The sequence below is a fragment of the Podarcis cretensis genome (genome assembly GCF_951804945.1).
Source record: "Podarcis cretensis genome assembly, chromosome: 1".
Classification (NCBI taxonomy): domain Eukaryota; kingdom Metazoa; phylum Chordata; class Lepidosauria; order Squamata; family Lacertidae; genus Podarcis; species Podarcis cretensis.
Genome location: NC_137170.1, coordinates 50,109,662 through 50,126,348, shown reverse-complemented (window position 1 = coordinate 50,126,348; position 16,687 = coordinate 50,109,662). Strand labels below are relative to the sequence as shown.

At 44.6% G+C, this 16,687-nt stretch overlaps 1 protein-coding gene across 1 annotated transcript; it reads right to left on the bottom strand.

Moving 5' to 3' along the window:
- Positions 1 to 865: 865 nt before the first annotated feature.
- ATP6V1D (ATPase H+ transporting V1 subunit D) lies at positions 866 to 10,631 on the bottom strand. Its single transcript, XM_079952700.1, has 9 exons — positions 10,426 to 10,631; positions 7,588 to 7,705; positions 7,306 to 7,385; positions 6,312 to 6,379; positions 5,501 to 5,545; positions 4,468 to 4,571; positions 3,519 to 3,585; positions 2,715 to 2,793; positions 866 to 1,540 (listed from the first exon to the last, which is right to left on the bottom strand). The coding sequence occupies exons 1-9, from the start codon at positions 10,464 to 10,466 to the stop codon at positions 1,399 to 1,401; spliced, it is 744 nt and encodes a 247-aa protein (XP_079808826.1). The 5' UTR covers positions 10,467 to 10,631; the 3' UTR covers positions 866 to 1,398.
- Positions 10,632 to 16,687: the final 6,056 nt, after the last annotated feature.

Below are 16,687 nucleotides of genomic sequence, written 5' to 3'. Positions count from 1 at the left end.
CTGTTCTAAGTTCCGTTAGGTCACCATTAGTTGTGGCTTTAAGTGCTGTGATAGTGATTTCCTTAACTGTTCACCAAGTGGATCAATTCTTTGCTGGTGTGGAACTTCATGAGTAGTCATGTCTGTCTCAAATCGTTAGATGCTTCCAGACACTTGCTAGAATCAAGTTAAAAGTTTGGTTTCATCTTTTGGGAATCCCTATCCAGGCATCCTTCAGCTGCTGCACTATCTCAAGGAGCTAAACCACAACTACTCCCAAGAACTTCCCACATTCTTAATTCAGTAAGACTATGAATTCTAAATGCATGCAGCACAGGACACAACCATAGCTGTGTTAGGTAGGCAGCGCTGAAGAAACTATAAACCCCTATGGAGTAGAGAGAGGCTGGTGCCACCTTTGGCAGCTCATATAAACACACCAGTTGCATAGGGAAATGGGTGCTCCTTTTCTGATAACAGCCCAAGGGCAAAAACACTATGTTCAACTCCTATTCCATTAAGAACAATAGCCTTGTACTGTATAGGATTACTTACCATATGGATGTTAGGATTCCTGCTCCATGTTTGCAGTCATGGGATTGTTGTCTTATCACATGACAGTGTATGTAGGACAATCCTAACACTGGCATGATATAACATGTTTTTCAGCCTGCTTGTTAGGGCCAGCTTTCTGTCAAATTGCTGGACAAGTAAGCATGCACTGAATAAGGGAGATTTTGACAAGAGGATGCCTTTTTCAGCTGCTTCAGAGTTCAAGTAACTATAGAATAGTTGTTCAGATGCAAAAGAGAAATCCTGTTCACTCAACTAGTTCCCACCTACCTATTTTGAAGATTTAATAGATGTTTCACAAAAATGACACAAGTTTAGACACAGGTTCCTTTACTGATTTTACAGCACAGATGAGTTGGCAAATACAACATAAAATGGAAACCATTCCTTCTTTCAGAAACAAAAAGATACAATGAGATCACACAGATTTTTTAAAAATTGTGCTTTGGAGAAAAAAGCCTGTTCATTTAATAAGTTATTACAGTTGCTGTCACTTGTGAACACAAAGCAGGTCAGAACAAGGAACTTTGCTCACAAGAATTTGGCAGTATGTGGGGAAAATGAAGTTAAGTACAGCTGAGAGAACAGCAGAAGCAGAAGTGGCAATACTTCTCTGCCAACTAAATTAAATGGAGATATGTAGAACTGGAAATGTTTCTGCTTCATGCATGTGTTCAATGGACAAACCAGCTATTTTCCACAACAGAAAAAAAATCCTGGAATAAATCCAGACTGGATAGCACAGGCTAATACACCAAATGAAGAGCCACAAAAGCATCACAATGTGTCCAGAACTGTATCTCAAACTCACTGTTCTGAGTCCTGCATTGTAACAGATGTCCACAGTTATTCAAAGAGAAGATCCTCATCCTTTTCCTCCGCAAGCAAATTAGCAGGCTCACGCAGCTGTCCAGCAGCCCTCTGCAACTCTTGCAGTTTTTCGTTCTTTTCTTTCAGTATCTTCTTCTTCTCCTGGATCTTCTTTAATCTACAGAGAAAAATAGTGCAAATTATTGTAAAGCCGGTGTGCAGATAGCAGGTAATTCCTACATTCCACACCCCACCCTGAAATGTGACACAGCCATTATCGGGATTTTATTTCCAATTTCACAAAGTTTGGGGAAAAGCTAGGGCTTCTCATTCCCTGCAATGGCTTGGTGCACTGAGTGCTTTCCCACGCACCAGAAGGAGAGGAAACTCAACTGTGTGTTATGTGTGGGTGTCCCAGTGTGCCACCCCTTAGATGATAAATTGTTCCATTTGACACACTGCATTTGAAGGCTTTGGTAAACATAAGTTAATATACATTTGCATTCTATTCCAATGAGAAATAGTTGACAGTTATAGGCAGGTAGCCGTGTTGGTCTGCCATAGTCGAAACAAAAGTTTGTTATTGGTATGAGTTTTCGTGTGCATGCACACTTCTTCAGATAAGTGTGCATGCACACGAAAGCTCATACCAATAACAAACTTAGTTGGTCTCTAAGGTGCTACTGGAAGGATTTTTTTTTAATTTTGTTTCAAATAGTTGACAGTAATGGGCCATCAGTTCTGTGGAACTTAGCTGAAAATTTAAGGACAAAATGTACCAACATTTGGAGGTGGAGGTGTACTTTCCATTGTAGCTTTGAAACTTGTTTGCAGCCCTAATCACCTGCTTTCTTTTGGCACAATTATTTAAAAATTTAATTTCTTCCTAGAAAAAGTGAGGTTCTTGCTTAGAGCAGGGGTAAGAAAAGGAACTAACTACCTGGTGTCCTCCAGATGTTTTAGAGTACAACTTCCATTAGTCCCAGCTAACCTGCCTGTGGGTTGATGGGAGATGTAGTCTAAAATATCTGGAGGACATCAAGTTAGCAAGGACTGTTGGGGGGGATCAGTATGAACTAGGCTGCACACTCGTACAGAGTGGAATCCAAGAAGGGGGAGGCCATTTTTGCTAACTCCTCCTCACTACAGGTTCCCACCCCAATAGACTCCACAGAGTTGGGAGACCTTGCAATAAGAGGATGAAAACTGGTGGTGGAGCTGCAGGGAAAATGTTGAGTGTGCAAAAATTCCCTCCTCTTTGGTTAACAGAGGCATTTGTGGGCTCAAAAGACTCCATCCCAGGGCATTTTCAGATTCATAATTTCCTATTTTTGGATTGCCAATTCACTCACCTGTAAAACTCCTCTCGCTCTCGCTCATCCAACTCAGTTATGATATAAGAGAGTGTACGTTCAATCCTGGGAATAATCACTATAAAAAGAAATTGCCATTAGTAAGTATGATTCTATAAGTACAAGGAGGGCAGCCATGCAAAAATTAGTTATCCTGGTGACTGCCATCTATGTTTTTGAACATACATAGATATGTGTATAGTCTGATCTGCCAAGGGATGCCCAGGTTGTCAACCCTTGAGTTAGATGCATAGTTTGTTGTATGGCACAGTAATTTAATCACTATACAGGATGGCCAGAGTGTGACAGAGCAAAAGGAGAAATACTTCACAGTGATGTGGTGTTCCAGGGGCCACAAACATAGTGGTGGTGGTGGGGAAAGGGTCATCTTAGGGAGATGGTTCTTCTAGATTCTGACCTCTTCCAAGATAGTACTATGAAATGGGGCCTTGGAAAAGCCATCCATCAGCACAGCTCTGAATCACATCATGGTATTAGGATGCATATTAGGAAGCTTCATTTACTACCCAATTTATGGTGGGCAGTATTTTTGGTTATGCTCTCCATTTGGACCTGGTTCAGATGAGACCCTAAGCCAAATGGACTGAGGAGGAGCAAAGCAGCTGCAATCTGAGAGCCCACATATTGCTCGCCCTGTTATGCAAACCAGCTCATTCACTATAGTTAGAGCACACTGATGTTTTGGACTACAACTCCCATCTATCGCCAACAGTTGTAGTCCAAAACATCTGGAAGGTATCAGGCTGGACAAGACTAACTTAAGGATTATCTCCTTGGACTCACCATGCTCAATAGCATTCACACGCCTATTGGTTATCTTGATGGCTTCATCTAGTGTAACAAACGAAGTCTATAGAAAGGGAAAAGAATGAGCAGAAAATTAGATATTTGTGCAAAAAAGCATGATGCACTAGCTCTTTGTACCTCAGCCCTGAGCAGAGACATGTCAGCAAATATATGGGACTTTTATTGCTAAGAAAGATAAATTGATCTGGCATCATGCAGGCTTGTCACTCACTTGGTATTTCACATGCAAGTTTCCCTAAATAGAGTCTTTATTGACAGCTCAGTCTTCCAAACTTACTAGCAGTTTGTTTTTTGCACCAGTCCAGTATTAGGGGATGGCAAAATAGAAACAGGCTGCCCACACTCCCAGTGCTAATTTACCCACATTCTAGTGTTAATTTGTAAGGTGGAAAGCGGGGTGTGTTGCTAATACTTGCACAGGAAACTATAGCCAATATACTGTTAGTGGCGAAGGGGTTATTGTACAATGTGTACATCCACATTGTGAGCATCACAAAGTGAGCACACAAAATTCTACCAGGCTGATAATTCAGATTCAGCAACTCAACAAAAAGATCCAGCTGTGTGCTCCTTTCAAAGAAGTTGAGAGAATAGAACAAACTTAGTGCAACAAGGTGGGATTCTGTGCAAATGTCAGCTCATCAGTGTTTTGGAAGCCAAGTTCAAAGGCTGCAATCTAATTTCCCCTTAAACGAAAGCCATATAGCTACACCTACCCCAAAACCACTCCCTGGCACCACCATGCACCCCCGACTTCAGGTCAGAGCACAATATGCAGTTCCTCTTGTCCTCAAAGTATATCTTAGAAACAACTACAGATGATCAATTAGAAAAGGAAGCAGATACTTTAAAAAGACCTCACAAAGAATTATTATATATACAGCCATACCAGAGGTCCTTTTAATAGTTTTCTTTCTTCACCTACCTGCAGAGAGGCCAATTCCACGAGGAGTTCTACTGCTTTGGCATAGTTCCTTTTTAGTTTGGCCAGCTGCTCCCCACCTCTGGCTAAACCAGTCAGCTCATAACCTGAAATAATTCATCCAGAACATTTAGCAGCCTCATTAGCAACAAAAAAATCAGCCACCAAACAGAAAACTAAACCATCAGAATATTTACTATAGGGTGGAAGATGGTTCCAAGCATGAGACAGCTGCAAAGCCACTCATCTCAGCTTCCATTTCTAATATGGAAAATGCAAATAGTTGTAAAGGGATATATCTGATGGTGTCAGGAGGACACTTGCAGAATGGGTTTCCACCAGTGTGACAGAATTTCCCCTTCCTCTACAATCCCTGTACCCCTCAAAGTCTGATCCAGAGGGTTGGAGAACCCTCCAGAACAAATTTACGAGTGGGGTGGGGGTAGGACTGCAAAAGGAAGGGGAAGTCCCATCGCACAAGTGATATTGCCCAAGGAATACAATCTTGACTCTACTAAAGTAAAACAGCATGAGTTTCCATAACATCCCAAAGCTCAGGATTGCTTTTTAAAAGACACCATGTGGTCTTTCATGTGTTAACCTCTCCTCTAGTATATAAAAGCAATCCTTGATTTTTTAAAAATTGAGGGCTAGTCCCAGAGTGCTAGCGGAAGTCGGTGCAAGGGCTCCTGCTAATGTAAAGGGACTCTCCCCCCCCCCCAGCAAAAAAATATCTGCCATGGAAGGCAGGGAGAACCCTCAGAACAGCACACAGGGGCAGAGAGGGGGGATTGTTTCATCAGGCAAGCAGAAATACTTGCACTTGACAGAATGATCAGAAGAGTGCAATGTCAAATTCTCCCCTAAACATTTACAGTGAAGCTGTAAATAGTCCATATAACCGTTGCTATTATATTATACTACAGGCTAGTTACAGAAGACGCAGTTTTCAAGGGTCTCAAACATGGCATATTAAAGCTAAGATCACATCAAAACCTCTTGAGATAAGGAAAAGAAAAGAAAAATCACTTCTTACTGTCTCCTCCTTCTTGGTAATGTTCAAAAACTGGCAGGGTCACACCTGTAAAAGATACACAGCAGTTTGTGTAATTAATGAATTCCACTTCCTAATTTCTATTCTGGCTGCCATCTTGTTCTCATAACGCTCATGACCACACCCTTTGGGACCTAAAGCCAATTTGATTCTGGTTTAAAGGGAGCACTTAAATAACAGTTTCCAAGTTCAGATGTCATGAGAAATGATGGCTTAAATGAACCAGAACACATCCTCTGAAGCTCAGTTTATAAAATGAGCCACATTTTAACAAGAACACTGACAGACTGAAGTGTGCCCAGAGCAGGGCCAGCAGTAGTGTGAAAAGTCAGGAAACCATCCTATGAGCAACAGCTGAAAGAGCTGGGTATATTTAGGCTTAAGAAGAAGTACTTAAGGGGAGACATGACAGGCTTCAAATATATGAAGGGCTGTCACAGAATATAGAACAGTTATTATCTATTGCTCCAAATCTAGAACAAACAAGTGAAAATGGCAGAGAAGCAGATTTTGGATGAACTTTAGAAGCTTCCCCCTGTTTCAACAGTATCACAGACAGCCTTGGGAAGTGGTGGGCTCTCCAGTGCTGGAGGCATTTAAAGAGTGTCTGGATAGCAATTTATCAGATTCTGCATTGAACAGGAATTGGACCTCGATAACCTTCAAAGTCCACTCCAACTATTTGATTCTACTATAAGCCGCACTGAACAATGCGGCAGTTTCTCCCTCACTTAAATAATTAAATAAATAGAATTTAAAATAATTATATCATGCATAGCATAAAGATACACACCTGCTACATTGTCTTTCTTAGCTCTGATCTTGACCTGAGCTTTGTTCACATTCTGAATCACAGTTGTACTGCAGAAACAAATATGTATCAGTATGTATTCAACGGATTTGAGGAAGCAATTGGCAGTATATTTTCTTAGTTTTCATGAAGTATGTTTAATGCGAACACAGCAGCATACATAGAAATGTAAAACCTGGTCCTAGCACCTGCTGCACAATTCCATGTATGTTTTCTCAGAGAAAGTCTCACTTGTGAGGCTTAATCCCAGGACAGTATATACATAACACAACATCATGGTATCCTATAAAGCAGAAAAGTACTAGAGGTTCTGGTTTTTTCCAAATACAGTACTAAGCTGAATTAAAGGTTCCAGCTCTTGGACCAATAAAAATGCACTGCTGTTTTTCTTATTCATAAATGCGATAACAGCAATGTTTTAGATCTGTGAAATGGGAAGTTGCATTTTAAAATAATCCTACAATATATTCCCTAAAATGTTTCTGAAATCATGATTAGTGAACTGCCATTTTTATAATGTTCAAAGCAGTGACCACAGCAAACCATGCTGATCAGTCTTCAAAACATGCTCTGATGTGCTGTGGGCAATGCAGTGGTAATTTATTTTAAAGAGTAATCGATGAGTGCTACTGGAACAGAAAGTCACAGGAACTCAAGGAGTCGTTTGTCAACTAGAAGAAGCTAAAATATGAAGGTAGGTAGTAATATTTAGAACACTTTGGAGTCTATCACAACTTTAGTGTTATTTCCTGCCCTCATATTTTTCTTCTGCTCGTTTATCTTTGCAGACACTCTGGAAATATATTTAATTTCCTATGGGGTTTGCGTTCTACCTTTTCCTCTTATAGGATCTGCTGCAGAATTTTCATTTTCCTCCCAATCTCCCCCATAAACAGAAAGGAATGGTTCACCTCTTGAGAAAGGCCAAATGTCTCACACAGAAGTCCCCTCAACTACACCCATTTGTGAGCTTTACCTGAAGTCTCCAGCTGTGAACTTTGCCTCAGCAAGAGAAAAGGCTGCTTCTCTCATCACCTCACCCATCAACATCTTTGTCTGCAAACACAACCCAAAAAAAGGACATTTTCTGAAACCAATATACAGGTTACAATTGATAATGAGAGTTAAGTCTGGAATGGGCCTGTTTTGTTTTTGTTTTAAAAAGAGCAAAATTCATTCCTGCTATTATAATGGTTCATACATTGGAAATTCTTTAGCTTTATTTCACAGATAAATTCACTATAGTAAAACACTCTACCTCAATAATTTTTTTAAGAATCTGCCGGAATCTCATAGTCAGAGCATCAGATTTCTTCTTCAAGAGGTTGCGACCTGTCTGGGCTCCTTTCAAACGGGCCTTCATGATGGTCTGAGCCCTGTCAAATTCAAAAAAGTGATAAATACTTTTGATCTTGTCACTGGAGATGATCTGGGGAAAAGAGAAGATTGTTCCTGAAAAGGCACATTCCTAAAAACAAGAGGAAATATTCTTTGGCTCACAGAATTTGAACATACACTTACAACACATGTCTGACAGTCCAATCCTACGCTTGTTTACTCTGTAATAATACCTACTGTGCACTGAAGGGTACATCATAAAAGAGGTTTAAAGAATCTCTCAAGGCAAATCTTAAAAAATGTAGTATAAACACCAACAACTGGGAAACACTGGCCTACGAGCATCCAATTGGAGAGCAGCCTTTACCAAAGGTGTCATGGACTTTGAAGATGCTCGAACTCAGGACGAAAGGGAAAAACGAGCTAAGAGGAAGGCACGCTTGGCAAACCCCTCACCAAGATCAACTCCTGCCTGGAAACCTATGTCCCCACTGTGGCCTTGGATGTGTGGATCCAGAACTGACCTCCACAGTCATTTATGGACTCACTGTTAAGACTGTGTTCATGGAAGACAATCTTACTTGGCTATGAGTGATTGCTGAAGAAGAAGAAGAAGAAGAAGAAGAAGAAGAAGAAGAAGAAGAAGAAATAATAAGCTTTTAACCTTTAGGCTGCAATTCTAAACATGCTTGCATCCTCATACCAAATAAGCAAAGATGACAAACTCCAGTTTTATGGGGAGGCTGCAACAGAAGTGCTGCCAAGAGAACTTTAGAATTGGTTCACTCCGCCAAAAGAAGCTTACCAACCTTTGTGTCTGAATTTTCACTTTTAGAAATATTGCAACCCTATTATAAGCTAAGTTCCTTACTGGAAACTCAATAATTTGTTTTGCATGATGAGCTGTCTCTTCTACCACAGAAACCAAATCATTCAACAGAAACCAAATCACATCACATACTACTTTTCTCAATATGAAGTTACCAGGTAAAGTATGAACAGCAGCATGGACAGAGGAAATCCTATGACAAATGGTGGATATTTGAAAACTGGCACATAATGAGACAACCAGTGCAGGCCCTTGCCTCACTTTTATAATCGTAGCAAGAAACAATAACATTGGTTTCACCTAATGGCTAGACACAACTTGCTTTCTACATGCTTGCAATTATCTCAAAGAATGGTAACAAGCAGCTGCCACACAGTAAACAACGGTCTGTGCTCACTCTATGGATTTGCCTGAATTCAATGGTGTTTGCCTGTTCAGTAATTGCTGTGTCCACCCATGATTCCCATGAACTCCAAGGAAAAGTAATCTGAAACATAACAACAAACTAATTTTGGGCAGTACTAGAAATATTGAATAAGGAGATTTCATGGCAATTCCTTAGAGAGTTTATAATATGTCTCCCAGGAACCGACTAAGCTGGAAAACAACTTGAGGAAGAGAACTGGAACTTCTTTAAATGAAGGGAAGGTCTGGTGTCCGTATTCCTGCACTGACTGGCTTGTACCACTGCCTCTCTATCTCAGACTAACTCATTTACTAGTTGGAACAAGATTCAGCAAAACTGTGTGTGGATACTAAACATGGCTCTGTTTACTATCAAGAATGCCATGCCAGATTCAGCAAACATACTGGAAATATAGCTGATCTATGTAAGGAGCAGGAATCTATACTCATAATAAAAGCTCTGCATATGATTGTACTGCAAGGGTGAAATTTAATGCATACCTGCCTAGAGAAAATTCCACCAAAATCAGTGGGACTTCCAAGTTAACACAACAGTATGGCAATGTACGAAAATGAGAAACTGCCAAGCTAGGCACTAGAAGTACAATTAATTTAATGGCACTTAAAAGAAACAGAAGACTTACAGCCTTCAAAATAAGTGATCATAAGGAAACTCAGTTCTCCCTCTCAAAATTCAGTTTGAAAGCTGAACACAGTTGTTTGTTATTAAGAAATTTCTATTTTGAAATTACTAAGGTTACAATCTTATGTACTAGAATAAGCTTTCTACTTTTGAGCATCATTTTGAGGCTTCACTTTTGTCTTTTTTTCCTTATTTTAGTACTGCCCCTCCCTACCACCCTCTGACTAGTAAAAAGTGTCTCTAATACAAACATATTAATAATAATAGGAGACATTTCAAGCATTGCATAGTCAGATAAAATGACAACCTTGTTCCATAATTGTCAAAGACATCTGACCATATGACAAAGCATTTGCCATTTTGACCTGGAAACAACTCACATTTCACTTCCCCATTTTTTAAGCCTACAAGTCTGACTTGTCTGAATGGAGGGGAGGGGAGACTCTTATATGACAGGTAACATTACCTTTTTATTCCAACGCATTCCTCTCACAACCCCTTGTAAACTTAACCAAAGCCAATCAATACATTGGTGATAGTTATGAGATTCGAAACAGAATTTGACGAGTATCAAATTCTGCACCCCAAAGCGCTCTCCAAATTCAACGCGAATTGAAGCAATCCAAAATAACTACCATTCTATTGGGCTCTTAAGGCCGCTGAAAACGGATCGCACCCTTCCTTTGCTAATTACAAGGGTGAGAAAATGCACCCCCGTGACGGCGGCTAAAGGGTGTTTGTGGCTGATTCGTGGCAGCTTGAATTTGAGAGCTCAACACCCCCCCAGCGCACAGTGTGTCCGGCTGTGGGGCCGCAGGGAAGGAACTGACCGGCCCCCACCGCCCAAGGGAGGCCCGAAAGGACCAGGAAGCGCCACTCACATCCGCGAAGGGAAAACCTCGATCCTGTCTTTGCCTGACATCTTGCCCGGGGTGGTCGGCGGAGATTGCTCGGGAGACGCCGCTGGCTCCTTCGCTTCCTTCTCTCAGCTGGGCTCCCGCTCCTGTCACGTGACTCCTCTTGGTTACCAAGGGCACCGCGGCCTCCAGTTCCGCTTCCAAACATGAAGCCCCGCCCCCCACGCTGCACGTCACCGAGGAGTCACCTCCTCCTCCTCCTCCTCGGCTCGTCTGAGCGCCGCGTCAAAAGGCATAGAGCCAGAATGCTAGACAGGCAAAAACTCTATGGTTCAAAGCCCTGACTGCCGGAGATAAGTGCAACTGCGGAGGACTCGCCGACTTTACGTCGCAGAGAAACGGATCCAGCAGAAGTGGAAATCCGCCACATGCTGTAATTCCCCATTGTGGCGCTACTCCATCCCTTGGATTTTTAATGATACAATCCATTTATCCTTTGCCTTTGTTGTTGTACGTTAGGCTCACACAGGCGGTCCAAATTCCTTATTTATTTGGTATCCTGGGGCAGAAGAGAGAGAGTAAAGCTGTGCGGAGACCTCCACGAGCTGAGCTTAACCGTGGCTGCACAGTGCGATATCAGCGGTAACAGGAGTTGCTGCAGTTTCTCAACCGGATCTTATTTCGTGCGCAAAATTTCGATTCCCCCCTCCCCCGCTTTTAAGTATTTTTTTTTTAAAGGCACTGGACACAAGCCAAGATCCATTAAAAGTACAGCTTAAAACCATTAAAGCAACAGTATAAAAGCAAAGATTCGGAGGATTCAAATAAAACAGCATCCAATATTATGAGTCAGCAGGGAGAGCTTGAGTAAAAAGAGATGCATTTGCTTTATTTTAAGCTTTGAAATATTTAAATGCGCAGCACCCTTGCACCACCTGTCTCCTGGATCCTTGCCCATCCTGGCTTATAAAAGCTAGCCGGGAAGGACTGGGCGATGGGCTTCGTGGGATGGTGAATGCTTCCCTCCGTGAGGGAGCCTTCCCAGACCCGCTGAAAGAGGCGGTTATTAAACCGCTTCTTAAAAAACCATCTTTAGATGCGGCCACGATGGCCAATTATCGCCCAATCTCAAATCCTCCATTCTTGGGCAAGGTGATTGAGCGAGTGGTTGCTGAACAACTCCAGGCACGCCTGGAAGACGCGGACCATTTGGATCCCTTCCAGTCGGGATTCAGGCCTCATCATGGGACTGAAACTGCCTTGGTCGCACTGGTTGATGATCTCCGGCGGGCTAGGGACAAAGGTGAGAGCTGTTTCCTAGTTCTGCTGGATCTCTCAGCGGCGTTTGATACCATCGACCATAACATCCTTCTGGACCGTCTTGAGGGGCTGGGAGCTGGGGGCACTGTCATACAGTGGTTCCGTGTGACGAAATCTGATAAGATCTTAATTGCACTGGCCAGCTAATTGCTTTATGGCCCCAATTAGCCCCAGTGGTCCGGCACGCTTCCCAGCCAAGCTGCGCTCAGACCTCCTTCTTCTCCGGTTTCGCCTTGCAGAGTAAAAACACAGCGGATCAAAACCGTTGCAGTCTGCTTCTGATCCAGACAAACACACCAAGCGTTGTGTGTCCAAATTTCATCAGTTCTTTATTGCAGCAAATATTTACAGCTCAGCATTTCTCAGATTCTCCTGGACTGCTAGCATTCATGGCGTCCTTCTCTCTCAGAGACACAGAGAGAACAACAAGTAGAGCTCCTCCCTCTTTTCAAACGTCAGAATGGGAGGCACAACTCAGAACAAAACTTAACCCAGTAAGTTCTGAATCCCAACACCCCCTCTTGTCGAGCATTCTGACAAGACCTGTGGATGTACCTTTGCAGACCTCTGTGAGATCAATCCCTTCCCCAATGCCTTGCGCCCTCTCCTGGCGTTCCTGTCAGGCATCTGTGGAACATCCTCACAACTCTCAGATTCGCACTGTGCGAAACTTACCCACGCACCTGTGGCCTGATACCTTTCAGGTGGAATTCCCTTCGTTGTGCGACTGGACCTCCTGGGCACAAACTCAGGCACTTCCTCTGACTCACTGTGGTCAGCAGGTGTGTCCTCTGCATCCTGGGATTCCCCCTCTGACTTAACGCGTCTTCGAACCCTTGGAATTACCCTCACAGGAGAACTAGGCTCACTCTTGGGCTCCTTTTTTACAACTTGTGGAGATGCCCCATCCTGCTCCTGACTTTGGTCAGTGAGCTGATCGCCATCAGCAGACTCAGCCCCTGGCTCTCCTTCCTCCTCATCAGAACCTTCCTGCTCTGAATCGGAAAGACATTCTGAAAGAATATCGCGTCTGGCAGGGGTCTTTGACCTTTCCTCCTGCTTACAGAACTCAGCGTGTTTACTGATCAGCAGCTTACTCTGATCACCTGACGGGTACGCAAACCTCCATGCACGAGCCGCTGGCTCATACCCACAGAAGATCATTTTCTGGAACTTGGGTTCACCTGGCCCTCGCAAAGCTTCAGGCACCGGCAGCGAGGCCGTTGATCCGAACTCACGGAGGAAGTGAACCTGCGGTTTCCTCCCGTGAAGCATGAAAAACGGTGTGTCTCCTACCACTGAATTGTAGGACCGATTCCAGGTGAAGCTCACATATTTAACTGCCTCCATCCAAAACCTTGGAGATAACCCAGAATCTGACAGCATCACCTGTGCAGCTTTAACCAGAGCCTCACTTCTTAGCTCTGCCACCCCCCTCTGTTGAGGAGAAGTCACTGTGTGACTTATCCCTTTCTTGTGAAAGAACTTCTGCAAAGCAGACCCAGTAAACTGTGAACCTCTGTCACTAGCAATTTCCCTGACTCTGGTGGAGAACCTTAGTTCCACCTCCTCAATCCAACGTCTAATCAGCTGTGCTGCATCTTCCTTGGATTTGAGACCAAGTGTCCAGGTGTTCTGCGAAAAATCATCCTGCAGTGTCAGCAGAAACCTGGCCCCTCCCAAACTTGGTTCCTTCATGGGACCCAACAGATCTATGTGCACAAGATCAAAAGGTTTTGTGGTTACCCTCTCCACCCTGGGGTAACTGCACCCTCTTACCTTTGCCTGTCTGCAAGCCTGACAATCTAGGACTCTTGCACATTCCTCAATTCTACAGCCTTTGGAAACCTCAGGTAGCACCTGTAGTTCTTCAAGACAAGCATGCGCTGTCTTCTTATGCCACGCACACGAACATGAAACATGAGTGGGAACTGTAGCACGCAGGGCTTGTGCTTTCTCAACCTTCCCCTCACCCTCCAGGGACGTTTTAAGAATGAAGAGATCATTCTGCCCCTTTGCAACTCTGACCAGTTGCTTCCCTCCTTTGGAGATTGTACAAACATCGTGTTCAAAGCAAACCTTAAACCCCTTTTTCAACAAATAAGGCACAGACAAAATACAGTGTTGCACTCCTGGCACAATGCAAACTTCCATCTGCTCCTGCAAAACAGAAAACAAAGCATTTGCAATGTTAGTCACATTTTTCTTTTCCCCATTTGCAAACTGAACAGTTTTCCCAGCCGGAATTGCCTTGCAATTCCACATCTCGACTGCAGGGGTCTCTGGGATCAGGTTGCAGTTAGCTGCTGAGTCGATTACAAAGCAAAAATTAGTGTGTCTCTCAGAGCTGTCCTCAAACAAAGCCATACTGGCCACAAACGTCCCGCTGCCCCCTCCCTCTGGGCTTCTGCAGCAGTTCTGTCTGGTTGTCTTGGCAACCAACTCCCCCTTGCTCAGGACCTTGGCAGCTTCCGTAGAAGTAGCCTCCTCCGTTGCCTTGGAGACCGGCCTGGCCTCTGCGTTCCCACGCGACTCTTTAGGCCTTATCGTCACTTTGTCCAGGTGGCCGACCTTGAAGCGTCTAGCTTTCCGCCGCTTTCCAGCCTTTAGCTGACGACGAACATCAGTGGAAAAATACTGCCCAGGGCTCCTTTCAGCTGGCCTGGCCCCCCTTCTTCCGGAAGAGCACTCTGTGCCAGCCCTGCCCTCGCTGAAACTGCGTTTCACTTCAGCACTCACAGTGGAAAACTTTTGAAACTTGCCTTTGGAATTCTCAGCCCCCCCGACTTGCACCTCAGGGACTGGGGCTACAGCCATCTCCAGGCTCTGCATGACTTGTCCAGGGCTCTGGCATCCTGCTGAAGTTTCACACAAACTTCTCAGCACCTCCCAGGCAGCCCTTGCTGACTTTACGCCCTCCAAACTGGGCAAAAATGATGCGTGTACACATGCTTTCAGCATAGCAAGCTCTCTTTGCATTCTCTGCTGGCTATCTTCAGGCAACGCAGCCTCAAAGCCTGTAATGTCTGTCCCTTCAGGACTCAGGGGAAGTGGCTCTTTCTGGCTTACATCCCAAAGCCCAGTAACCAGAAACCAACCCCTTACTCTTCTGGACCAGGTTCCCCAACTTCTTAAAGTGAGCTTTTCCAGCGGAACGTCCTCAAGAACCTGGCTGTTTGCCATTTTCTCCTCTTCCCCGGGGCCCCAGCTGTACTCACGTGTCACCAGCTCTCCGGCACCCGATTTCTCAGCTGCTTTCCCAGCTCTCTGCAACTCTTGCCTCTCTGCATCAGGCAAAACACAGAACGCAGACCTCTGCTCCGCTTCAGTAGCGTCTTCCAGCTATTGCCAAGCTGACTTCAAACTTCAAAGCTCACCGGCAGACTCACAGCAACAGTTTTATTAGCGGTAATTAGGTCATCCATAACCTGTGACGAAATCTGATAAGATCTTAATTGCACTGGCCAGCTAATTGCTTTATGGCCCCAATTAGCCCCAGTGGTCCGGCACGCTTCCCAGCCAAGCTGCGCTCAGACCTTCTTCTTCTCCGGTTTCGCCTTGCAGAGTAAAAACACAGCGGATCAAAACCGTTGCAGTCTGCTTCTGATCCAGACAAACACACCAAGCGTTGTGTGTCCAAATTTCATCAGTTCTTTATTGCAGCAAATATTTACAGCTCAGCATTTCTCAGATTCTCCTGGACTGCTAGCATTCATGGCGTCCTTCTCTCTCAGAGACACAGAGAGAACAACAAGTAGAGCTCCTCCCTCTTTTCAAACGTCAGAATGGGAGGCACAACTCAGAACAAAACTTAACCCAGTAAGTTCTGAATCCCAACATTCCGCTCCTTCCTCCTGGGCCGTGTTCAGAAAGTGGGGGGGGGATGAGTGTTCAGACCCCTGGGCTCTCACTTGTGGGGTGCCTCAGGGTTCTGTCCTCTCCCCCATGCTTTTCAACATTTACATGCAGCCGCTGGGAGAGATCATCAGGAGGTTTGGGCTGGGTGTTCATCAGTATGCAGATGATACCCAGCTCTACCTCTCTTTTAAATCAGGACCAGTGAAGGCGGTGAAGGTCCTGTGTGAGTGTCTGGAGGCGGTTGGAGGATGGATGGCAGCTAACAGATTGAGATTGAATCCTGACAAGACAGAAGTACTGTTTTGGGGGGACAGGAGGCGGGCAGGTGTGGAGGATTCCCTGGTCCTGAATGGGGTAACTGTGCCCCTGAAGGACCAGGTGCGCAGCCTGGGAGTCATTTTGGACTCACAGCTGTCCATGGAGGCACAGGTCAAATCTGTATACAGGGCAGCTGTTTACCAGCTCCATCTGGTACGTAGGCTGAGACCCTATCTGCCTGCAGACTGTCTCGCCAAAGTGGTGCATGCTCTGGTTATCTCCCGCTTGGACTACTGCAATGCGCTCTACGTGGGGCTACCTTTGAAGGTGACCCGGAAACTACAATCAATCCAGAATGCGGCAGCTGGACTGGTGACTGGGAGCGGCCGCCAAGACCATATAACACCGGTCTTGAAAGACCTACATTGGCTCCCAGTATGTTTCCGAGCACAATTCAAAGTGTTGGTGCTGACCTTTAAAGCCCTAAACGGCCTCGGTCCAGTATATCTGAAGGAGCGTCTCCTCCCCCATCGTTCTGCCCGGACACTGAGGTCCAGCTCCGAGGGCCTTCTGGCGGTTCCCTCACTGCGAGAGGCCAAGTTACAGGGAACCAGGCAGAGGGCCTTCTCGGTAGTGGCGCCCGCCCTGTGGAACGCCCTCCCATCAGATGTCAAAGTGATAAACAACTACCTGACATTCAGAAGACATCTGAAGGCAGCCCTGTTCAGAGAAGTTTTTAATATGTGACATTTTAGTGTATTTTTCATCCTTGTTGGAAGCCGCCCAGAGTGGCTGGGGAAACCCAGCCAGATGGGCGGGGTACAAATAATAAATTATTATTATTATTATT